The following is a 25,594-nucleotide window of genomic DNA, read 5'->3' on the forward strand; positions in this document are numbered from 1 at the left end:
ATCGGTGATTCCCCAAGAGTGTTTAAAAGATCCATCCGCGAGGATTGGCTTATACAACATCAGACCACTCTTCCTGACAGAAAACGTCCAAAAGGCGGAGGCTTAAAGAAAGAACTGGCACCAGCAGTTCCCAAAAAGAAGCAAGTTTGGGGCGAATCCCTATGGCGTTGACTGGGCTTCAGACGTTAACAGCAGGCTGCGGGGTCTGGGGAGGGCTCCCGCAGGCCCTGCTCACGCCTTTTCTTCCAGGCACTGTAGAACCCCATCTTTCCTCTGCCCCGTTTTGGGGGGTTTGGGGGAAAGGAAAGAGCTCTGGCTCCTTAGACTTGCCACTTGGCTCCTTTAAGGAGTTGCCGCCTCTTGCCTGTTTTCTTGTGCTCTCTCGCGCTTGGGCTCTAAGACGTGTTAAGATTCCCAAGTCCCTGGGATGGCAGCCCAGGTGTGCGTACCGGGTGCTTCCTAGGACCCCAGCGTTTTGGGGTCAGGGATCTGGACCGCAAGGGTGTGTGTGTGTGCGCGCGCGCGTGTTTGCCCTGGGGGTGGGGAGCGCGTACTCCGGCTTCCGCACAGACCCCCGCAGACCCTCCAGGGCGGGCGCCGGCCACGGCCGCGGTCCCGACAGGGCCACCTGCCCGTGCGCGCGCGGAGCGATGCCCCCGCGCGGCGAACGACCGCCCGCCGGATGCGGGCTGGACGCAGGGGGAGAGCCGAGACTCGCACGAGTTGCCATGGGAGTGCGAGGCCGGCCGTCTCCTCCCACCACGTGCGCGAGGCCCGCCCGGCCTTCCCTCCCCTGACAATGGGCGTCCCTGCAGGGGTTCTCCCTTTAGGCTACTTGAGCCCCTCCTCCCCCTCCCCCGCCTCCGCTCGGCCTCCGCGAAGCTCGGCGGGGGCGTGTGTGCGCTCCGGGAGGAGTCGCCCTCGCGGCGGCGGCGGCCAGAGGCAAGTGCCCCGGAGCCGCAAACTCGCAGTGAGTTCCCGGGCTCTGGGCGCGCGCGCTCCGGCCTCTGGCGCCTCGGGCCCCACGAGCGGGCTCGGGCGGGCAGGCCCCGGCGGCGGGGCGGCGGGGCCGAGCGCGGCCGCCGGCGGGACCCCTCTCCGGACGCGGGGCGGGCTTCGGCGGTCCGGTCCCGGGCGCCGGCGTGAGGATGGCGGCGGCCGGCTCCGGGCCGCACCTGGGCTCGCCCACGCTGGCCGCCCCGGACGCGCGGCCGGCCTCGGCGCCCCCGGCCCCCGTGCGGTGCGGCGGGACCCCGGGCCTGCTTGTGGGCCGGGACCGCTACGCGTCGGTGCCAGCCGCCCAGGCCGCCCCTCTGCAGGTGGACGTGGCCGTGGCCCTGCCGCGCGGGAGGAGTTCCGAGAAGTACGGCCGCAGCTACCTCTGCCTCCTGCAGGCGGTCTTCGTCGCAGGTAAGTTCCCTCCCCGCGCACGCCGCCGGGCGCCCCCGCTCCCGCCCCGCCGGCCCGCGCCGCCGCCCGCCGCTCCTTCCCCAGCCCGGCCGGCGGGCTGGCGCTCGCGCCCCGCACCCCTTCCCCACTGCAGGGGCGCCCCCCCCCCCCCCCGCCCCGTGTTCCCCCGCCCCCCCCCCCCCCCGGGCCGGGGGGGCGCCCCCGCCCCCCCGCCCCCCTCCCCCTCGGGGGGGGCCCCCCCCCCCCCGCGGCCGTAGTTCCTCGGGCCTCCGCCGCTGCCGGGCCGGGGTGCGCCCCACCGGGCCCCCGCGCTGCCGTGTGGCACGGGACAGGTGGGACCCGACGGCTTCTTCCCAGTCCGCATCCCGCCGACTTGAAGCCGGTCTCCCCCGGGCTGCACGTCCCTTCGAACAGTCCCTGAAGGCGGGGAAAGGGGGGGGGGGGGGGGGGCGGTGTTGAGCAACACGTGCGGGGGAAACCGAGCCCAAAGAGGCGCGGGAATCCGAGACCCGCAGTTGGAGGAGGGGGAGAGGAACGGGGCGGCCGCCGCTGGGCTTGCCCCCGCCCGGAGCGGTGCATCTTTCCGGCTTGGTCCTCGAGCTTCCTGCCCCCCTGGGGTCCTCGCTACAAAGGCCGAAGTTTTTGTTTGTCTGTCAGGACAAAAAAGCCAACAAACTCACAAAACTTTGCGTGCCTCGGCGGCGGTTTGGGAAAGGGGTGTGAGCGGCGGAACGTGGACTCGGGCACTGGGCGGCTTCGAGGCCCCCGCGGCCCCCTCGTCGGAGCTGCCCGGCTCCGGGGCTCTTGAGGAGCTACGTTCCCAGGGACCGTGCAGACTGGGGCGCGGGGCACCCCACGAACAGGGTGCAACTCTGGGACCTGAAGTTCAGCTGGGGCTTTTCAGACAAGTCTGCGAGGTACTGCCCGTGATGGACACGTCTTCCTCCGCTGCCTTTGTGGTTTAGGTCGAGCAGGTGCTAAGCCTCGCCGGGGGGGGGGGGGGGGGGGGTTTGGCAACGGAAAAACAGACTTGGCGATTTTCTGCAAAGCAGGGAGCCGCAACACATGTTCCAAATATTCCTCCTTATTCGGGATCATTCACAAATCCCGTCTGTGCATCTTCGTAACACAGAACTTGCTGTCTTACCTGCTTGGTTTTTGAGGTGGTCAGTAGTATTTTCTCCCTCTACGTAATAAATCACTAAGGGGGAGCGTGGTGATGGGGACACAAACTCTTTCAGGTCTTAAGCAACTGAAATGGTTTTTGGATGCTACACAAAATCTCACCCAAACGCGTGCAGCTCAGTGAAAGTGGAGAGTACTTCGCGTCTCGCGTCTTGTTCTCATTTTCCTTCTCTGCATCTTCCTAAGGGTTAAAAAACAAACAAACAAAAAAACTTCCATAGGAGAAATGTGTGCTTTATCACAAAAATGAAATTAGCTCTGCTCTGAAATGCAAGCTGACATTTCTACAGCCAGTGATTTCTCTTACCTCTATAGTTGTGTGAAGTTTCATCTTTCCCTACTTTTGAAGACTCCTGCATGTGGCTGTTTTTACACGAGCTTGCAGTAGTTATCTGCCTTTCAGCATTTTTAACAGTCTCTCTTCCACCTTACGCACCAACAAAGTGTCCTGGAAGTGGTGTGTACCCGTGCTGTTAGAACACATGCCGTAGTACAATCATTTTACATGTGAAAAGGATTTCACGTATATTTAATATATTTAAAAAATTTTTAAATGGTCACATATTTTAAAAAAATACGTTCATAAAGCTTTTCATTGTGGTACAGAACTTTCCGAAAGATCGTTTCAGTCATGATTATTCATGAACTAATCGCTAGGAGAAACATGGTACCATGTAACAAGCTGAATTACACGTGCTTGTGCAGTATCTGCTGAGGGGCAGCCAGAGAGGAGATGGTTGCCTCTTTTTGAATCTTCAGGGTGGGCACATTTCCTTGGTGGATTGGGGATAGTGGATGGAGTGTGGTGCGGATAGGTAGGGAGAGGGGGATTCTAGGCAAAAGAACTAACAGTTAACAAAAACAAGCGGAAGGGGAGCAGCATAGTAGGTTTGGGGAATTGTTTGGTTTTTGAATGATTGGAGTGTAAAGTGTAGAAAGTACTGGAGAGAGAAATTTGCAGAAATAGGCAGGGACTGGATCAGGCAGTCTTGCAACGCATACTAAAGGGCTTTACTTTATTTGTAGGGCCATGGGGAGCCAAAGGAGTGTTGTAAGCGGAGGAACATGGCAAAATTGCTGCATGTGGTTATACAAGTTGTACACTGCACAACTCTTCAGGGCTCCGTTCACACAGACCGCATCCTGAAAAGTGCCCCTGCTAGGGTTGTACCCTGGACAGTGCGCACAGTGGTCAACAGTGGCCGGGCCTGGTGGGGCTTCTTGTTTTTAGGACTCTCATTCTCGTGTTTGTGCAGAGGCCACAGCATGTGGACTGTGCAGTAGAGAGGAAGCCGAGAAGTAGGGCGGCCAGTTAGAAGGCATTTGTAGAAGGCTGAGTAAGTCTGCCTGAAGGTACGGGCCAAGTGAGTTCTGGGCAAAGAGGACAAGCTTGCAGAATTGAGAGGGTAGAAGAGATTTGACCTGGTGACTGGTTGTGAGGTTTAAGGAGCAGGGAATTAGACTGGGTTAATTCCAGGTTTCTGGTTAGTGTGACAGGGTGGAGGAAGGACAAACAGATTTTGGGTTCAACTTGGCATATGTGGTTTCTGTGGAACATTCAGAGAGAGCCAATCCATAGGTCTGCAGCTGGGAAGAAGCGAATCTTCTTTCTTGCTCTCATCTGTGGCAGGCATCCTGGCACTGAAGTTCATTGACATTCTTTCCCTAAACTTATAAAAGTCTAGTCCAGAAGTAGCCCACGTTTATTATAAAATCACCTTTTGAACTTGTCCTCAAATAAAGGGTTTTTTTCCCCTTCCCACCTTCCTTACCTGATGATGGGGGGGAAAAAGAGGAAAAAAAGAAAAGAAATTTTTTACATTCCTTGCAGGACCAAAGAATGCAAACTATACTGATCTAAGGTAACCTCAGATAACTCAGATAAGTAGTCGTGAAAACCTGTTCACTGCAAGGTTTATTTTGTAAGAGTTCAGCTCCAGAAGATGTGTTACTCACAGCACGAGTTAATATTCAGTATACATTGTGGTATGGTGTGCACACGTACGCCCTGGTAACTGAGGTTTAGCCCTTCGGGTACTCGATCACCTCAACCCCCCGCCCCCCTCCTCCATCCCCAGATCTGTAGCCATTTTGGGTGGGAAGCTTTTCAGAAAGATTATTTCCTCAGCTGGCTCCTGAACTTGGTAATAATTGCATCTTTTCTGGATGATTCCAGATTATCCTTGTAATAGCATTAGTTATTTCAACGTGCTGTGTTTAGTGTGGCCTCAAGGGCTCCTAGAGTCGGCAGGGTTGTTTGTCCCTGCATGAAACGGGGTACAGATTGTTCTGCCTCTGCATTTGTAATGCCTGTTTTTCTAATCTTTTCCTCCATCCCCTCCCTGTTACCGTCCTTTCTTGCTGCTATTATTTTAACTGTTTCTGCCAACCAGCAGGTCCTTCCTGAGCCATTGCTCCTTCCAGTGTGTTGCTGTGAGGTAGGCATGGACACAATTTGTCTGCAAATTATGAGTCAGTAGACCACGAGTAGGGCCCCGAGAGGTCTGCTTCTACTCACGTGTGTGAACTTTAGTGCCCGGACTCCGAGCTATCTATTCTGATTGCATAAAAGCCTTTTACTTTCTGTTTTTCTAGATCTTAGTTGTGTTTTGGGTGGCTCTTGATGTTAAATATCTTATCAGTATGCTATGTTCTCCCGTAAGTGAAGATATTACAATATGTGAAATTGTAATACTTTACTTTCTTGTAAAACAAATGCAGTTTGTTCAAAATCTCTCAGGAGGGGCGTGCCTGGGTGGCTTAGTCGATTAACCGTCCAGCTCAGGTCCTGATCTCAGGGTCGATTAACCGTCCAGCTCAGGTCCTGATCTCAGGGTCGTGAGATGGAACCCACCCCGACACCCACCCCTGCTCAGCTCAGTGGGTAGTCTGATGGGATTCTCTCCCTCTCCCTCTGTTTGCCTCCCCCCTCCCCCGGCTTTCACTCTCTTTCAAATAAATAAATAAATGTTTAAAAAAAAAATCAGGAAATCAAGATGCATTTTACCCATTGCATTTCTCGGGCATGCCTGTGAGCGCTCGCCAGAGGAGGTAGTCAGTCTTAGAAGCTGTCCCCAAGGAAAGCAAATGTCCCTATTATAGCATCTTCTCAAAGGAGCACCCTGGAAGGCTCAGTGACAAAGCTGCACCCCACCCGCCCCAGGGCAGAGGCACAGGCAAGCCCCTCAAGGGGAGATGCCTCCTATCTGACCGTTGCCAAGGTGAGTTTCCCTTCTCCTTGCCACCAAGGTCTTGCACCTTGGCCAGCTCACAGCGCTTCTTAAAATTTATTTTTCACCCAAACCATCCCCTCGTTGTATGTGTCTGACAGGTGTAAGGCTCTGACAGGCTGGCTCTTTCTGGCACTAGCAAGGTGACATTGAGCAAAGACCTCATGGAGGCGAGGAAGTGCGTCCTGAGAGGTGTTCCGGGCAGAGGGGACAGTGGGTGTAAAGGCCCAGAGACGAGAGAATACTGACAAGTTGAAGCAACTTGTGTGTGTGTGTGTGTGTGTGTGTGTGTGTGTGTAAGAGAGACAGGCAGAGATGGAGAGATAGGGACAGAGAGTGACAGTGAGGGACACAGAGATGAAGGGAGAAAGGTACCGGGTCTGGGTCGTATAGGACTGGTAAGGCCTTTGGCTTTCACCCTGAGTCAGACGAGGAGCTCTAGGAAGGTGCTGTGCAAAGGAGTGACTTCTGTCCCTCCGGGCGCTGCGAGGACACTAGGAGGAAAGGAAGACAAAGGTTGAAGCAGGGAGACTGTTAGGACCGATGATGCTGGCTTGAACCAGAGAGCTGGTTTTGGAGGTGCTCAGATTCTGGGTGTATTTTGAAGACAGAGCCAAAAGGATTTGCTAACGGTTTGGTTATACGGTACGAGAGAAAGCAGAAGAGTCCGGGATCGACTCTAAGAATTTTAGCTCGAGCAAAAGGATGGCAGGAGTCGTCATCCGTGGAGACAGAGGTGCGTGATGAGGAGCAGCAGTTTGGCCCGGGACCTGTTCACCCTGAGGGGCTTAGATGCCCACGTGTGAAGTTAGCGGTTGGATGAGGCATCCCGCGTTTGTGGTTAAGGGAGGGATCTTGGGTGGGGATCTAGACTGGGGAGCCCCCAGGCTTCTGGGTGGTATTTAAAGCCTGGTTGGGTGAGTACAGAGAGAGAAGGATCAGGCGGAAGGGACCGTTGTTTGTTGATTGTGTCCCGCGGTGAAGGCTTGCCCGTGACCTCTTCCCGAGAGGAGGGCGGCGCACCCCGAGGGGAGGCTGAGCTGCACGAGACAGAGCATTTCTGTAGTTTGTTTTTCAGACGTTCGCGCTGCCAGATCGGCTCACAGGCCCCTTTGACCCATCATGTTCCTTTGCTCAGGATCACAGATCACACTGGTGTAATCCGTGCCTGGGGGTGAAGAAAAGGTTTGCATGGAAAGCTCTCCAGCGAGAGGAACCGCGGCCTCAGTGCTAACTGGTCCTTCTTTCTGGGTTCACGAAATCCGTAGTTGAGGGTCTTGGGGTTTAAATTCATGCCACAGATGAATCCCTTCCCAACTTACTCTTCCTTTAGCAAAAATTTTAAGCAGCCACTCTTGCTTTCCAATGGAGACGACCTTTATTCATTTATCTCCTGTCATTTTAAATACATGGTATGTGGCGCCTGGGTGGCTCAGTGGGTTAAGCCTCTGCCTTCAGCTCAGGTCATGATCTCAGGGTCCTGGGATCGAGTCCCGCATCAGGCTCTCTGCTAGGCGGGGAGCCTGCTTCCTCCTCTCTCTGCCTGCCTCTCTGCCTACTTGTGACCTCTTCTCTGTCAAATAAATTTAAAAACATCTTAAATAAGTAAATAAATACATGGTATAATTTTCTTTAAAAAATTATATTTTAATGGAAAAACCAAAGGCTGGTGGCATATTGGAAAGAAGGACTATTTTACCCAAAGTTTGGGGCTTAGCTAATAGTTGAGTCATGGTTTTTTAGGGTACCCAGGTAGTAGGAATAGTGACACTCAGTATACTGCAGTGTACTCTTAAAGATCGAGTATCTTCTCTTTCTTTCAGGTATTTAGTGATGACGTTGTCATCTCTGCCATGAAGAAGTTAAGTTGGCTGTTAAGCCTGCAGATGCTGGGAAAACAGACTTTTTAGCAACACTCACAGTTTACACATGTGTATTCTGTCTCTGGAAAATTAAGTGCCAGAAACTTTATTGAGATGGGTCTACTCTGTTTTCAGATAAATTTTTGCATGATTTTTTTTGCATTATTTTGAAAAGGGAACAAGATCGATTCCTAGCAAGGAGGAGCAGAAAAGAGTTTTGTTAACGAGAAAGCCAGTAAGAGAACCAGGATCCCATTTAAGTTTTTTTTTTTTTTTTCAAGTTTTCTTTGCTTAAGTAATCTCTATACCCAATGTGGGGCTGGAAGTCATGACCTGGAGATCAAGAATCCCATGCTCTACTGACCCGAGCCAGCCAGGCACTCCCCATTCAAGTTTTTTTTTAAGCTTTATTGAGATATAATTCACATATCATGCAATTAACCCATTTAAAGTATACATTCCAGTGGTTTTTAGTGTAATTATAGACTTTGCAGTTATTACTAGAAGTTTAGAACGTTCTGGGACCCCAGAAAGAAACCTGGCACTCCCTGTTTCCTCCCCACAGATCTTCCCACCAGCCCCTGGTGGCCAAATGTCACACAGCGCTTTCTACCTCTCCAGACTAGTCTGTCCTGGACACTTCAGAGAAACAGACTCGGAAGATATGTGATCTCTTGTTGCTGGCTTCTTTCTCCTAGCATAACGTTTAAAGGTTCATTCATGTTGTAGCACGGGTTGGCATTTCATTCTCTTATGTGGCTGAATATTACCGCATTGTATGGAGATACACCATATTTTAATGATCTGTTTCTTTAGTTGATGGACATTTGAGTTTCCACCTTTTTAAAAGATTTTATTTATTTGACAGGAACACAAGCAGGGCAAGCGTCAGAGGGAGAGGGAGAAGCAGACTCCCCACTGAGCAGGGAGCCTGGGATCATGACCCAAGCCGAAGGCACCTGCTTCATGGACTGAGCCATCCAGGCGCCCTGAGTTTCCACCTTTTTAGCTGTTGTGAATAACATTGTTGTGAACATTCTTATACAAGATTTTGTGTGGACATATGTTTTCATTTCTCTTCAGCATATATCTAGGAGTGGATTTTCTAGGTCGTAGAGTGGGTGTGTGTTTAATCTCTTGAGGAGTTCCTAGACTTTTCCCAAGCGGCTGTAACATATTACATTCCAGCCATCCCTGCGCGAGGGTTCCAATTTCTTCTTCCCAGGACTTGTTAATCTTGTCTTTTTGATTCCAGCCATCCCTGTGGGTGTGAAGTGGTTTCTCATTGTGGTTTGGATTTGCATTTCCCTGAAGACTAGTGAAGTTGAGCATCTTTTCATGTGCTTATTAGCCATTTGTATGTCTTCTTTGGAGAAATGTCTATGCGGATTCTTCGCCCTTTTTTAAATTGGGCTATTCCTTTTTTTTTTTTTAACTGTTTAGTTATAAGACTTCTTTCTGTAGTCCTTATACAAAATCTTACCAAATATTTGATTCGTAAATATTTTCTCCTATTTTGTGAGCTATATTTTCATTTTCTTGATGGTGTCATTTGAAGCACAAAAACATTTTAAACTTTGAAGTCAAATTTCCCCCTCTTTTTTCCTTTCTTTGTTTTGAGTCTCTGTCCTCAATTTGTTTTTTTGTTTTTGTTTTTGTTTTGTTTTGTTTTGTTTTTGAGATACAGTTGACATATAACATTATTCGTTTCAGGTCTATAACATTGGATGTTTGTATATATAGCAGAATGATCACGATTGCTCTAGTTAACATCAGTCACCACACATAATTTACAAAATCTTATTCTTATGAGTTTTTTAAAAATGTGCTCTCGGGGCGCCTGGGTGGCTCAGCGGGTTAAAGCCTCTGCCTTCGGCTCAGGTCATGATCCCAGCGTCCTGGGATCGAGCCCCACGTCGGGCTCTCTGCTCAGCAGGGAGCCTGCTTCCCTTCCTCTCTCTGCCTGCCTCTCTGCCTGCCTGTGATCTCTGTCTGTCAAATAAATAAATAAAATCTTAAAAAAAAATGTGCTCTCTTGGCAACTTTCAAATATGTAATACAGTATTATTAATTAATGCTATACATTAGATCCCCATGACTTGTTTATTTTGTAACTGGAAGTTTGTAAATTTTGACCCCTCCCCCGCCTCTGGCAACCACCAATCTGTGCTCTGTGAGCTGGCTTTTTTTTTTTTTTTAAGATTCTGCATAAAAGTGAGATCATCCTAACAGCCTGAAGGTCCACCCATGTTTTCACAAATGGCAACATTTCCTTTTTATGGCTGAATTTATTTCATTTTACACACACACCACATTGTCTTTATCCATTCCTTTGTGGATGGACACTTAAGTTGCTTCTGAATCTTGGCTGTTGTCCTGAACAGCTATCTTTTTGATATCTGAACATGCAGTGCTCATTGCGCAGATCTCTTTTGGAGTTAGTGTTTTGTTTTGCTCGGAAGTAGACCCCCAGAAGCAGAATTGCTGGATATTATGGTAGTTCTGTTTTTAATTTGTTGAGGAACCTCCATTCTGTTTTCCATCATGGCCGTGGCAGTTTCCATTCCCACCAAACAGGGCACAAAGTCTCCCTTTTCTCTGCATCGTCCCCAACATTCCTTCCTTCTCCTCTTTCTGGTGCTAGCAGTCCTGCCTGGCAGGAGGGGATAGACAGCTCACTGTGGTTTTGGTTCACATTTCCCAGACGATTCGTTACTGTTGAGCATCTTTTTATGTACTTGTTGGCTTATTTTTTACTCATATCTCCTGAGCATTTGGTGTCCTATGTAAGAAACATTGGCCTGATCCAAGGTCACAAAATCACACCTGCGTTTTCATCGGAGTTTTATAGTTTTCTTGCATTTAGGTCTGACCCATTTTGAGTTGATTTTTGTGCACTATGTGAGTTATGGGTTTCTTCTTTTGCGTGTCCATGTATCCAGGTGTCCCTAACACCGTTTGTTGAAAGAATATTCTTTCCCACTGAAATGTCTTAGTACCCCGGCTTTAAATCAACTGACCGTAATGTAAGGGTTTATTTCTGGACTCTCAATTCGATTCCACTGATCTGTCCCTAAGTCCATCATTATACTGCTATCGCTGTCTTGATTACTGTAGCCATGTACGAAAATGTGAAATCTGACAGTGTGAATTTTTTAAGATTGTCGTCGTCATTCTGGGAGCCTTGCGTCTCCATATGAATTTTAGGATTCGCTTGTCATTTTCTGCATTAAAAACTGGCTGGGATTTTGCCAGGACTCCCATTGAATTCGTAGATGAATTTACGGAGTGTCTGATCTTCACTTTTATAGTTGTACAAATTGAGGTCTTCCTAAATGTGGGGAATTCACATTTAAGGTATTTGGGAATTATTTACTATGATGCATTCTGGCCCCTCATTGCTCATTCGGGATGGTTATTCATCCGTAGTGTTTCATGAGTGTAGACAGATCGAGATATATTAACTCATTCCTATTAGGAGACTTATTCTGGAGACCTTTGCAAAAAGCTTGAGAGGCAAACATGTAAATATCCACGAGAGGTTTTCCAAGGAAAAGCAAAAGCACAAATGAAGACAAAAATAGTGCACTATAATCACTAACTCAGTTGTCTTAGTGTTTTGGGTTCGCATTTGGCACTCGAGTATGTGTGGGACCAGGATGGGACAATATCGGGGCAAAAGAGAGGCACATGTTTTGATCCCACATTGACTAGGAATCTGTAAAGACCTTTCCGGGCTGGACAAGCCCATTTGTCCGTCAAGAGTGTGATCCCCATCCCTGTGGCCGGAGATGTCTTTTAGGAAAATAGAGGGTGGGGCCTAGACAGGTAAGTGTGGGCCAGTTCTGCTTGTTGTTTGAAGAAGGAAAAACATTGTTTTATCCCTGTTTGTACTTACAGTAAGTCACCACCTTCTGGAATGCTTCAGTCCTTCTCAAAATCTCCCTCCACTAACTGCGTTTCTGAGTAATGAATTCATGAGGCTGTGATTGGTAGGCGGGTCCCCAAGACAGTGGCAGCTCCTGCCTTTGTTTTAGGAAAATCCACTGTCTCCACTGGGTGGTTTTTAATCTGAAGGAGGGAGGGAGGGAGAGGACGGGAAAGCTCCATAGCCTTGCTCAGAGATAAACACCTACTGGAGACCTAGGCCAGGCGAGGCCCAGCAGCCTGGGAGGGGCAGCAAGCTCTTGGGTAGAGGTGGGCCCCCTGGCCCTTCCCACCTGCCGCACCTCATTTTCCTCAGGTACTTTTTGGCCCTTCATCCCTTTCTCTTCTCGCTTTTCTTCTCTAGCGCTCTTCTCCTTGCCAAGTGCCTTACGTACTCCTTCTTTCCTGCGGATGGCGTGTTTTTTTTGTTTGTTTGCTTTTGGAAAGGAAGTATGTTTTATTTTTCCATTTTTTTCTGTGTTTATTTTTAATTAAAAAATTCTTTTTTCCAGGTTCTATTTTTTGTAAGTAATTTCTACACCCAGCGTGGGGGTTTGAGCTCACGGCCCTGAGATTAAAAGTTGCGTGCTCCACCAACTGGGCCAGCCAAGTGCCCCTGTTTAAATTATTTATATATGATCTTTGTAAAACATCTAAACAACATATGCCCGTAAACTAATAAGTGAGTTACCCTCGTGCCCAGCCCAGTCCTACTCTCTGGAGGAAAGCACTACTAACAGTTCAGGTTTGGAAATTTTCTACGGACAGATTTATCAATTCAATAAATATTTATTGATCACTTTCTATGGGCTAGACACTGTTGGGGTATTTCAGTCAACAACAGACAAAAATCCCTGCCTTCGGGGAGCTTATTTCTAACTGGTGAGAATAACAACTGAAAAACCCGCGTATATCTAGGTATTTTAGCAAACTGGGATCATATCCTGTATGCTGATACATGGCTTACATGTCATTGTGTTTATTTTTATTTTATTTTTTTTAGTGTGTTTATTTTTAAATGATTTCATTCTGAAACTTTTGATGCAGGAGTACAGGAAATGAAATATGTGAAATCAGCCTGTTGTGTTATTTACACGTTTTCCTTTCATAGAGCACAAAGAGGCTACCGCGTCTTTTCAGCACAAAGGAAGCGTTTGTCCAGTTTTGTCTTAGTGAACTCAGAGTTGCAATAAACCCTGGAGAAGCTGTTGTGTTTGAGAATGATGCATTCTTTACACAGTTATTCACACTGCTTGTGTCTGAATAAGTACATACAATTTATTTAATCTTTCTGTATGTCCTTGATAGACTGGCCCAATTTTACATGGAGACCACCTCTAGCTACTTAGGAAAATAATTAACATTAATGGGAGATTCTTTTTTATTTTTTTTTTAAACAGGAGATTCTAGTAGAGACATTATTTAAGAAATTGATCCTCGGGGCGCCTGGGTAGCTCATTGGGTTAAAGCCTCTGCCTTAGGCTCAGGTCATGATCCCAGGGTCCTGAGATCGAGCCCCGCATCAGGCTCTCTGCTTAGCTAGCTAGGAGCCTGCTTCCTCCTCTCTCTCTCTCTGCATGCCTCTCTGCCTACTTGTGATCTCTGTCAAATAAATAAATAAATATCTTTAAAAAAAAGAACGAAATTGATCCTCATTTGTCTGATATATATTTATGGATGTAAAGAACCAATGGCTTTAACATCTAATTTCAGGGGGCACCAGGGTGGCTCAGTGGGTTAAGGGTCTGCCTTTGGCTCAGGTGGTGATCCTGGGGTCCTGGGATTGAGCCCCACATTGGGCTCCCTGCTCGGCGGGAAGCTGGCTTCTCCCTCTCCCGCTCCCGCTGCTTGCATTCCTACTCTCGTTGTCTCTCTCTCTGTCAAATAAATAAATAAAATCTAAAAAAAAAAAAGAAAAATCTAGGGGCGCCTGGGTGGCTCAGTGGGTTAAAGCCTCTGCCTTCCGCTCAGGTCATGATCCCAGGGTCCTGGGATTGAGCCCCACATCGGAGCTCTCTGCTCAGCGGGGAGCCTGCTTCCTCCTCTCTCTCTGCCTGCCTCTCTGCCTATTTGTGATCTCTGTCTGTCAAATAAAATAAATAAAATCTTAAAAAAATCTAAATTTCATTGCCATTTTATTTATTTATCGATATTTAAATTATCTCTTACTTCATAAGAAATCCGAACTTTAAAAAATCAACTTATCACTTCCCACCCACCCCCTCCAAGAGTTCACTGACAACATTTTCTACACTGGAAATCAAGTTTTAAAATCAAGTTAATACAGATTTTTTTTTATATGTGCATGCAAATGTGTATTATATATAATTATATACTGACTTCATTTTTAGTAAGTTGCTAATGGCTCTCTTTGTAAAGCTTCTGGGCCAAATAGGAAGCTTGTAGATGCTACTAGAATATTAATTTTAAATAACTCTGTGGCCAGAAAGTCTGGTCTGGTCTGGTTGTGGTTGAGCTGCCTTTCCAGATATACTTTGGCTGGGTCAGCATCTGCTGCAGCGCTGCGGCGGTCAGCCAGCCAGTTACCTTCACGATCGGGGCGGGGGGTGGGTGGACATTGTGGTTTTTTTCTTCCTCGAGCCTTCATTTGCACCATTGTGCCACTGTTAGTTAAGTTGAAGCATTAGCTGTTCTGCTGTTCAATATACGGTTTCATAAGAAAAACCATACGGAATGATTTTAAATGATCTTCCCTCCGTTTAAACTGAAATGGTGTGATTAGATATTCTTAGGCGCTTTGATGACACTTAAAAGTCATATGTGCATCCGAGGGACATCTTTGAGTTTGCAACTGCAGCTGAACCATGTGAGTCATCCCAGCACAAGGCAGTGGCCAGCCGGGTCTTTCTTTGCCGTTTTGCACTTGACACAGTTTACAAAAGAGGGTCAGGTTTGCTTCCTTAGTTAATACGTTCCAGGGACCACGAACAGGTTTTGTGTGTTCTTCTGCATGCCTTATGAGCTGAAGTAAGTCATTTTAATTGGATTTACAGTTGCAGATGCTGTGTATTTCAAAATGAGATTCTCTGAACCCAAGAAGAGAGGAATAGCCACGGCATAGGAGATCTGGCCTCTGGTCCTATGTCTACACGTATCCGTGTATGTCTACACATATGCGAGTTCTGACATTAGTGGGTCATCTCGTCTACTTTTATAGCTTGTGCTTTAAATAACTCCTCTCGAAAGGCCTAAAATTATAATAAAAATGTAAAAAGAGGATAATGTTAATATTTACCTATTGCTAAGCTAGTATATTCCGAATTATTTAGTGGCAGCTGTGGCTGTAGGGGTTGGGTAGTAAAATTTTATCTTTAAGCTCATGTTCTAACATGTTCCTGCTCATTTGTACTGTGGGTAGTGAATCAGGATGATTTGGATGACTAGGATGATGCCCCTTTGGTTTACATGCATTTCCCCCAAATTTCTTGGGTTAAGGAATAAATCGGAACATTTAAAATTGTGTGATGAGGAGGGTTTTTTTTTTTTAAACTGTGCCTTCAGAGGTACCCAAGGGAGCTAATTCTCAAATATACTTATTTTCGAGGATTTTATTTTACTTTATTTTTTAAAGATTTTATTTATTTATTTGACAGAGATCACAAGTAGGCAGAGAGGCAGGCAGAGTGGGGGGTGGAAGCAGGCTCCCCACTGAGCAGACAGCTCTATGCGAGGCTCCATCCCAGGACCCTGAGAACATGACCTGAGCCAAAGGCAGAGGCCCAACCCACTGAGCCACCCAGGTACCCCAAGGATTTTATTTCTAAGTAATCTCTACACCCAACATGGGGCTCAGACTCACAACCCCAAGATCAGGACTCACATGCTCTTCTGATGGAGCCAGCCAGGCGCCCCTCAAAGATACTGATTTTCCTAACAATCATATAGTTTTGAAGATGATGCCGATACAGTTTTAAAAGTGCTTATGTCAATTTGAGGGGGACTGTAAATTTGTTTTATTTCATTAATTATTTGGGTACAGTTGACTAAAGGGGCTGTAAATTTTACGATACACGATCAAGTCACGAAAGAGCTTTTGCGCTGGAAAAGTAAGAAGAGGCTCCCCCTGGCAGTTTTTACCTTTTGCTCCCTGTGAGCTCCTTTGTGCTGCAGACTGACTTTGCAAGTGATTTGAAAGCGGCAGGAGGGCCCTTTCAAACCCTGCCATTTTAACTGCTGCGCTGGAAATGGTCCCATTCGTGTACTGCGTGCGTGTGCCTGCACACAGAAACAGCAGTGTTTGCAGAAATTGCAGAAGTGAATCGTTGCCTTCATGTGCAGGACCCCCAAGTCCGTCTGATCTTTGGAAGCAGGGCCGGGTCCAGCGACCTCAGAACGGCGTGGAGTCATGGCCCGAAACTCACAGATTGAAACTGAGCCCCAGGAGATACTCAGCAGAGGTTAGGGCATCAAACCATTTGTTTCTGTTTTTGCTTTTGTCTTATTATTCCTTTTTGACTTGTGATCTCTTTTATGGGTTTAGTGCCAGGTGTGCTTTCTCAGTGCGCCCCCAGCATCCTGGGCTCTGTGCCGTATGACTCCGCACTCTGGGCTGTCACTGCCTCCCGCTCTTAGGTGCAGAGTCCTGTGGGATCCAGGCCAGTGTTTTAACTGGTTTCCACGTCCCCGGCCCCGGACAGAGCCTGGCACAAGGCAGGGAGTCTGACAAAGTTTTGTTGAAAGAAGAAATGCATGAGCGAATAGGATGGCTGATAGCAAATGAAGACACGTGCCGTGTTCAATGTGGATCCCTGTTTTGTGTTCCTCCTCCTTCCTTCCTCCTCTCATTTCTTCCTTCCATTTCCCATCTTCCCCTAGAATTCCACTTCATGCTACTGAGGGTAAAATCATCCCAAGGTGGCTTCCTTCAAAGGGCAATTAAAAGGTTGAGCATCTGAAGACAGCCAGATCTGTGGACCTTCTTCCAGGAATTGGAACCTATTCATTATTATGGGCTTTGTAAACGAGTGCTAGGACGACCTTGAATGACCTTGAATGCATAGTAGGTACCCAGGCGACACTTCCCAGTGTGTGATTTGACATACTACATGTCTTTAAAAAGCAAACCTCAGAGTTCCTTTGGTCTTTGTTGCCACATTGAATGGATTTTTTTTTTTTCCATTTTAGACGGGGTCAAGTCATCATCTTTACCCTTCAGCTCTATCAGTGTAAAAATGCTACCTGATGTGTTGTTCTCTTACTATCATCACTGGACCAGTTTTTAATGTGGTCTTTCAAAATGGATGCTTCATGAAAAAAGAGATCTGTGGTTAAGAGCCAAGGCCAAAACCAAAACAGATCTGTGATTATGTTGTTGCGCATTTCGGTGCTTGCTAATGTTGGTTTTTAAAAAATTGTTCCCTAAGTGGTTGGTATAAAAGCTTATCCTATTGTCCTTCAGATTTGCATTTCACACATTGCAGAGGCAATCAGGGATCTTTTTAAATGTTTCTTCTTTGTGCAATGCCTGTTTGTGGTACTCTTTTTGCTTTTCTATGGCATGATTTGTCTTTTCTGATTGACTGATAATCTTTCATATATCCTAGATTCTGTGTGTCACTGTATGCATTGCAGATATCTGCACGATTTGTGGCTTCTCTCATCATTTTCTTTATGATGTCTTTTGATGAAAGAAAATTTTGAATTTCATGTAGCCTAAATTATCAGGCTTTTATGCTTTGTACTGCTTGTATTCTGTTTATGTAAGAGGTTCTATCCACAGGTGATACAGATATTCTCCTATATTTTCTCTGATCTGATTCCCAGTGCTGTGGGCTTTGAATCGTCACAAGCGCATGACCATTCGAACCAAGTTCTAAGTCACCCGGGAACTGGCCCATGCCAGAGGGAAGCTGCCTTTCTCAGTCGGCTTCTCTCTCAGGATATGCGCCCTTGAAATGGTTTTAGCCTCTGAGGGTTTCCTTGTCTTCCTGCCAGTTTGAAAGGAAATTTAACGTTATTTTTCCCACCACGCTTTCGTGTTCTGTAACAGGAAGGTTTTTCAGGATTTTTTCCCCATGTAACCAATAAGGGAAGCTTCTCTGTGTTTTTTAGACTTGAAAGCTCAAGTCTTTTATTACTTTTTTTTTAAAGATTTTTATTTCTTTATTTGAGAGAAGAGAGGGCGAGGGCGAGAGTATGAGTGGCGGGGGGTGGCAGAGGGAGAGGGAGAAGCAGGCTCCCTGCTGAGCATGGGGCCTGACTTGGGGAGGCCTGCCTCACCCCCTCACCCCGACCTGAGATCATGACCTGAGCCAAAGTCAGGTGCTTAGCCAACTGAGCCACCCAGGCGCCCTGGAAGTTCAAGTCTTATGTTCAAATATGAGATCTTCTGAGTTTTCCTTATATACAAGACCTGAGATACAGACCAGAAACACGAGGTACATATTCCCCTATTTGCAGATGAACTAAAAGGTGAAAGTGGTATTCTGGCCCCTGGCGCACTTGTGACTGGGGAAGGGGAGAATTTAAATCTTTGCAGGACTGCACTGCTAGCCCAATGGTTGCTGCCGCTTCCTGAATGCTCCCTTGTACACTAAGCCTTTAACATTACACTTGTTTTTTCCTTTGTTCTCTAACAATTTAACATTTATTGAGTGCTTGCCATACACCGGGCAGTGTTCCAAGTCTTTGTATTAACAGATTTACTCATCACAATCACCCGATGAAACGGGGACTATCATTTTGGTCATTTTACCAATAAAGGAAACTGAGACACCTGTTTTAGCAGGTCTAAGGTGGTACAACTTGCAAGTGCTCGAGCTGAAACTGGAACCCAGACACTTTGTCCCTGGAGCATGTACTCAGGACTGTGCTCTATTACCTCGATAAAAAATACTTATTTTCTGAAAAAAGCAGCATTTTGTGTATATACATCACCTAAGATAAAAGCCATATATAGCCCCCCATGTCACTGTGGCTTATCTTTATGCACAACCTTCACCTTTTTTTCCCTTAACACCTATTTCCAAAAGACGAGCTTACCTTTCTTTCTCATGATGAGATTCCTTAGGAAGGAGAAGTAGAAAACATGCATCCTTTGCTCCAGTGACTGTTTTTCTTACAAACACCAATTCCTCCCCTCATTTCTTTTTCGGAAGTTTTATTGAGCTATAATTCACTTACTGCACGATTTACCAATTTGAAATGTAAAATTCAGTGTTGTTTTTTAAAGATTTTATTTATTTATTTGACAGAGAGAGAGAGATCACAAGTAGGCAGGGAGGCAGGCAGAGAGAGAGGGGGAGCAGCCCTTTGAGCAGAGAGCCTGATGCAGCGCTTGATCCCAGGACCCTGGGATTATGACCTGAGCTGAAGGCAGATGCTTTAACCCACTGAACCACCCTGGTGCCCCCAAATTCAGTGTTTTTAACACATTCACAGAGCTGTGTAGCTGTCACTGCAATCGGTTTTAGGACATTTCATCATTCCTAAAAGAAACTCTGTATACCCTTCTGCTGTCATGCCCCCAAGGGCCCCATTTCCCTAGCCCTAAGGGACCACGAATCTACTCTCCATCTCTCTCTATGCCTATTCTGGGTATCTCCTATAAATGGAACAGTGTAATTTGTGGCTTCTTTCACTTAGTAAAATATTTTCAGGATCCATCCATGTCTGTGTCAGTCCTTCCTTACCTTATTGCTGAGTAATACTCCATTGTGTGGATACGCCACGTTTTATTTATCCCGTCTACAGCTGATGGCTTTTTGTGTTGTTTCTACCTTTTGGTTATTATGAATAATGCTATTAATGTCCCTGTCATGTTTTTGTGTAGATGTATGTTTTCATTTTTGTTAAGATTTTATTTTTAAGTGCTCTCTACACCCAGCGTGGGGCTTGAACTCACAACCTCGAGATCAACAGTCACATACTCCATCCCCTGAGCCAGTCAGGCACCCTGTTTTCATTTCTGGGGGGGCATATACCTGCATGTAAAATAGCAGGGTCATGTAACTGTCCATGTAGGTTTTTGAGGAATTACACAACTGATTTTTCACAGGGGCTAAACTGTTTTATATTCCCATGTACAGTGTGTGAAACTTCTAATTTGTCCACATACTTGCTCACACTTGTTGTCCGTCTTTGATTATGAGCGTGAAGTGGTATCTCTTTGTGGTCTTGTTACGCATGTCCCTAATGACTAAATGATGTCGAGCATCTTTGCATGTGCTCATTGGCCATTTTTATATCTTCTTTGGAGATAATGTATTCAAATCCTTTGCCCATTTCTAATTGTGTTATTTGCCTTTTTATTTATGGATTAGTAAGTATTCTTTTTTTTTAATAAAGATTTTATTTATTTATTTGACAGAGAGATCACAAGTAGGCAGAGAGGCAGGCAGAGAGAGAGAGGAGGAAGCAGGCCCCCCGCCGAGCAGAGAGCCCAATGCGGGGCTCGATCCCAGGACCCTGAGATCATGACCTGAGCCGAAGGCAGAGGCTCAACCCACTGAGCCACCCAGGTGCCCCAGTATTCTTTATGTATTCTAGATACATATTCCTTAACAGATAAATGATTTGCAAATATATTCTACCTTTCTGTGGATTGTCTTCACTTTCTTCTTAGTGTCCTTTGAAGCACAAAAGTTTAAATTTTGACAAAGTCAAATTAACAATTTTTTCTTTTTTTTAAAAAGATTTTATTTATTTATTTGAGAGAGAGAGAGCGAGTGAGAGAGCACAAGCGGGGAGCAGCAGAGGGAAGGGGAGCAGCAGACTCTCCACTGAGCAGGGAGCCCAATTTGGGGCTTGATCCCAGGATCCTGAGATCATGACCTGAGCCGAAGGCAGACACCCAACCGACTGAGCCACCTTGGCACCTCTACAATTTTTTCTTTTCTTGCTTGTGTTTTTGATGCCATACATAAAAAAGTTTTGGCTAACACAACATCCCAAAGATTTATTTCTATATTTTAAAAGTTTTATTGTTTTAGGGGTGCCTGGGTGGCTCAGTGGGTTAAAGCCTCTGCCTTCGGCTCAGGTCATGTTCCCAGGGTCGTGGGATCGAGCCCCGCATCGGGCTCTCTTCTCAGCAGGGAGCCTGCTTCCCTCTCTCTCTGCCTGCCTCTCTGCCTACTTGTGATCTCTGTCTGTCAAATAAATAAAATCTTTAAAAAAATGTTTTATTGTTTTAGATCTTACATTTCAGTGTTTGATCTATTTTGAATTCATTGTTATCTATGGTATAAGGTAGAGGTCCACCTTTATTCTCCTCCCCCCAACTTCATTCTTTTGAATGTGGATATCCTGGTTTCCCATCCCCATTTGTTGAAAAGACTATTCTTTCCTCATTGAATTGTCTCGTCCTTGTCAAAAATCAATTGATAATGATGTGTCAGCTTAGTTGCCTCAATTTCGACATGTACCACTCTGGTGGGAGATGTTGACAGTGGGCAAGACTGTGCATATGCAGGGGTAGTGGGGATATGGCGGCTCTCTGTGTTTTCCCTTCAATTTTGCTGTAAACCTAAAACTGCTCTAAAAAAATCTTTTTAAAAAAGATTTTATTTATTTGAGAGAGCGAGCAAGTGAAAGGGAGAGGAACAGAAGGAGAGGGAGAGGAGGACTCCCTGCTGAGCAATGAACCAGATGCGGAGATGCGGGGGGATGCACGGATGCGGGACTGGACTCCCTGCAGGGCTTGATCCTGGGACTCCTCTGGGATCATGACCTGAGCCAAAGGCAGACGGTTAACTGACAGTGCCACTCAGGTACCCCTAAAAATAGTCTTTAAAAAGTGAACTTGATCATTGCAAAAGAAATGTGGAAAATATGCCCCCCAAAATGAATTTTATGGCCCAGAGGAAAAACCCTATTAACATTGGAGTATATTTCTTTACAGATTTTGTTAAATAGGTACATAGTTGACATTATACTGAATGGACAGGTTTTTTTTTTTTTTAAAGATTTTATTTATTTATTTGTCAGAGAGAGAGAACCTACAAGCAGGGGGAGCAGCAGGCAGAGGGAGAAGCAGACTCCCCAGGGAGCAAGGAGCCCAATGTGGGACTCGATCCCAGGACTGTGGGATCATGACCTGAGCTTTAGGCAGATGCTTAACCGACTGAGACATCTAGGCATCCCTAAATGGACAATTTTGATTTTTTTTTCATGCCACATTGTCTTATACCATATGACATCTCAGACAACGGTTGTAGGGACACCTGGCTGACTTAGTACGTAGAGCATCTGACTCTTTTCTTTTTTTTTTTTTTTTAAAGATTTTATTTATTTATTTGACAGAGATCACAAGTAGACAGAGAGGCAGGCAGAGAGAGAGAGAGAGAGGGAAGCAGGCTCCCTGCTGAGCAGAGAGCCCGATGCGGGACTCGATCCCAGGACCCTGAGATCATGACTTGAGCCTAAGGCAGCGGCTTAACCCACTGAGCTACCCAGGCGCCCCAAGCATCTGACTCTTGATCTCTCAGTGTCATGAGTTCAAGCCCCGTATTGGGCATGGAGCCTAATTAAAAAATAAAATGACAGTCATGAAAGGTAATGACATATATGTGTGACATATATACACACATATGTATACATATGTATAATGATGTATATGTGTGTGTATATAGCTCAACCCCAAAGAGCTTGGGAATTTATTTTGTAATTTCCTATTTTTCCTTTTCGTGTTTGTAATTGATTTGTTCTAAGGTACTTAATATAGTTTTTTTAAAGATTTATTTATTTGACAGAGAGAGAGAGAAAGAGAGATCGCAAGTAAGCAGAGAGGCAGGCAGAGAGAGAGGGGGAAAAAGGCTCCCTGTTGATCAGGGAGCCCGATGAGGGGCTTGATCCCAGGACCCTGAGATCATGACCTGAGCCAAAGGCAGAGGCTTAACCCACTGAGCCTCCCAGTTGCCCATATAGGTTTTTTAAAAAGTTTAAATTCAGTTAGCCCACATACAGTATATCATTCGTTTCAGATGTAGTGTTCAGTGATTCAGCAGTTGCCTAGAACACCCAGTGCTCATCACGTCACGTGCCCTCCTTAATGCCTACCCCCCCACCTCCTCCCCCGCAACCCTCAGTTTGTTTCCTAGACTTAAGAGTCTCTCATGGTTTTTCTCCTTAACATAGGGTTTTAGATGGGAAAAGGAAAAAATGAGTAAAATGTATTAGTGTTTCCAAGATACCTCTAGATTTCAGAAATGTTACCAGTGGGAAAAAATGGGTCTTTTAGAAGAGTAGTCAAGTCAAGGTTTGTCTGGAGTTTATAACACACAAAAGAAGGACTTTCCTTTTTCTTCCCACATGTTTTGTTGTATAGGAGCTTACAAACAACCTGACTCATGTGGCCTGAGGTTGTACTGTAAGTGAATAGCTCATTGATTATGGAATCCACCAGCCGCTGCAACCCTGCTGTGCTGTTACAGGAATTGCCTGCTTGGAAAATATCTTTGTGCTAAGTCAGTGGTCCTGGCTCAGAGGCATTTCAGAAGCCTGCTCTCCACTTTCTGCTTCTAGTCTTGCTTTCTAGCTCTAGCTAGGCTAGCCCATGCTCTAAACTCAAATCCTGTCGGGTTACATAGAGCCCCTGATGCCTTCACTTACTTCTGCATTGGAACCTTGTTTCTTTTACCTGGAATGTCCTCTGGTCTCCTGTCCGCGGTTTGAATCCTAATCAGTATTCAAGGCCCAGCTCAGATGTCACATCATCTATGACACTTTCCTTTTTCTCATTGTTCAATGTAGATGTAATAATCTCACTCCCCCCTTACCTTCTCTTGTATGTTTCTATTATAGCAGACACTGTCTTACACTGTCTTTTATGGCCTGGTGTCCTATCTTCTAATTTTTAAGCTTTGTAAGGTGAGAAACTCTTGTTTATATTCCAATGGGCCACAGCACCCAGCAGAGAACAACAAATAGAAATCCAGTAGATATTTGGCGAATTTAATTAGAGTGGATTGGCTGGAGGCTCCCGTACATTGTTAGCAGAAGAAGGATTTAGCAAGAATCTTGGTTGTCTTCTGTTAGCACAGAATTATGTGAGTGTTTCATACTGGACCTCTGTTGTAGAACAGAATGTGGCATGGTTTGTTCTATTGTGGCGTAACGGGAATTCATTTTGTGATGTTTTCAGAATTACCCTTTTGTTTATTCCACTATTTAAAGCATATCACAAATCAAGACAGCATTTCAGTTTGTTGCACGTGCTAAGTCATTACTATTTACAGATGGGTAGTGTATCTGCCTTTCATACTGAAAGGGAAAAATTACACTCGTAGAATCCCTTCTGCCTTGCAACAGGATTTAGGACTCAAAACCTAATTTTATCTGAGTTCTGCACATCAGCAATAGGGAACTTTCAAAGAGATGATTGCTAAAAGTAAGCATCATTGTTAAGAATTTCAAGCTGTAAAAATAATGGAGTTCCTTGCAAAAGATTGTTTATAAACATTCTTGATATAGTTTGGAATGATAGTCTTCCTGGAAGAAGAGGGGAGGTCACAGAGACATATCTAGTTAGTAATTTGCATTAGAGCTAATTGCTTACATTCTTCTGAGTGCAGATTTTAGATTATCTGGGAACCAAATAGATGACACTGTAAAAGCTTCTTCTAGATCTACTAGATGCTACCCTGAGTCTGAACATGCTTGGTGCCTGGCAATTGTTCATATGAATTTCTTGAATGAATGAATGAATGAATGTGAAAGAGCTTCTCCAAGCCTGTTTGGTCTTCTGTAAGGTAAGAGATTCACTATCCCTCTTGGAGGATTTTGTCGTTGAGACCAGAGCAAATGCATCTGAAGTGCTCTACGCTGAGCCTGGCAAGTAGTAGGATCGGCAGATGATAACCGTTTTCAATCACATCTGCCACTTTCTCCTCTGTTTTCCTGCTGGTGATGGCACCAGATTGATGGCCATAGAAGAGATCATATCCCTCTGGTGGACGTTTCTGTTACTTTCCCTTCTGTTTTATTTAATTTTTAAAAAAAGTTTATTTATTTATTTGAGAGAGAAACAGTGAGAGAGAACCCACAAGCAAGGAGAGGGGGAGTGGGAGAGGGAGAAGCAGGCGCCCCGCTGATCAGGGAGCCAGATGTGGGGCTCAATCCCAGGACCCCCGGGATCATGGCCTGAGCCGAAGGCAGATGCTTAACCAGCTGAGCTACTCAGGAACTCTTTTCCCTTTCATTTTATTTTATTTTATTTAGATTTTGTTTATTTATTTGACAGAGAGAGATCACAAGTAGGCAGAGAGGCAGGCAGGCTCCCCGCTGGGCAGAGAGCTGGATGCGGGGCTCGATCCCAGGACCCTGGGATCATGACCTGAGCTGAAGGCAGAGGCTTAACCCACTGAGCCACCCAGGCGCCCCTTCCCTTTTATTTTAATCTGAGCTTTATTTTTGCTTCTGATTTTTAGGAAAATGTGAGATTATAGAGTTATTTCCCTCTGAAGCATTTTGTCTGCCATAGCTCTTCAGTTCCTGGGCAGAATGGCACGTGCATGCAGCATGGTTCAGAACTTTTCTTCTGTTGCATGTGAACAGAAACCCCAGAGAAAGGGTAAAGTACATGAGAGAGTGTCACTGTGAAATAAAGTTCAAGGGTTGAAATTACTGCTCTTATACACCAGAATCTAGAGTGAAAATGCTTTCTATAAAATGAGAATGCTTGGGGCGCCTGGGTGGCTCAGTGGGTTAAAGCCTCTGCCTTTGGCTCAGGTCGTGATCCCAGGGTCCTGGGATCAAGCCCCGCATCGGGCTCTCTGCTTAGCAGGGAGCCTGCTTCCCCCCCCCCCCTCTGCTTCCCTCTCTGCCTACTTTTGATCTCTGTCTGTCAAATAAATAAATAAAATCTTAAAAAAAAATGAGAATGCTTACAGGACACCTGGCTGGCTCAGTCAGTGGAGCGTGCAACTCTTGTTCTCAGGATTGTGGGTTCAAGCTCCATGTTGGGTGTAGAGATCACTTTTTTTTTTTTTTTGAAGTAGGCACCATGCCCAATGTGAGGTTTGA

General features: G+C 45.9%; 1 protein-coding gene across 5 annotated transcripts in view; it reads left to right on the top strand.

The window, feature by feature from the left end:
• Window positions 1-1,142: 1,142 nt before the first annotated feature.
• The window catches only part of LOC111158943 (MCF.2 cell line derived transforming sequence), a 112,354-nt gene continuing 87,902 nt past the window's right edge, over window positions 1,143-25,594 (top strand). For 4 of the 5 annotated variants that reach the window (XM_022521281.1, XM_022521282.1, XM_022521283.1 and 1 more), the window contains exon 1: window positions 1,146-1,410. In XM_022521281.1, the coding sequence (XP_022376989.1) occupies window positions 1,149-1,410 (262 nt within the window). In that variant the 5' untranslated portion in view covers window positions 1,146-1,148. Of the gene's footprint in view, window positions 1,411-25,594 lie in introns of all 5 variants that reach the window. The other variant, XM_022521286.1, reaches the window with a different exon arrangement.

This window comes from Enhydra lutris, unplaced genomic scaffold (assembly GCF_002288905.1).
Source record: "Enhydra lutris kenyoni isolate GAN:26980312 unplaced genomic scaffold, ASM228890v2 scaffoldscaffold65, whole genome shotgun sequence".
In the NCBI taxonomy this organism is placed as follows: Eukaryota; Metazoa; Chordata; class Mammalia; order Carnivora; family Mustelidae; genus Enhydra; species Enhydra lutris.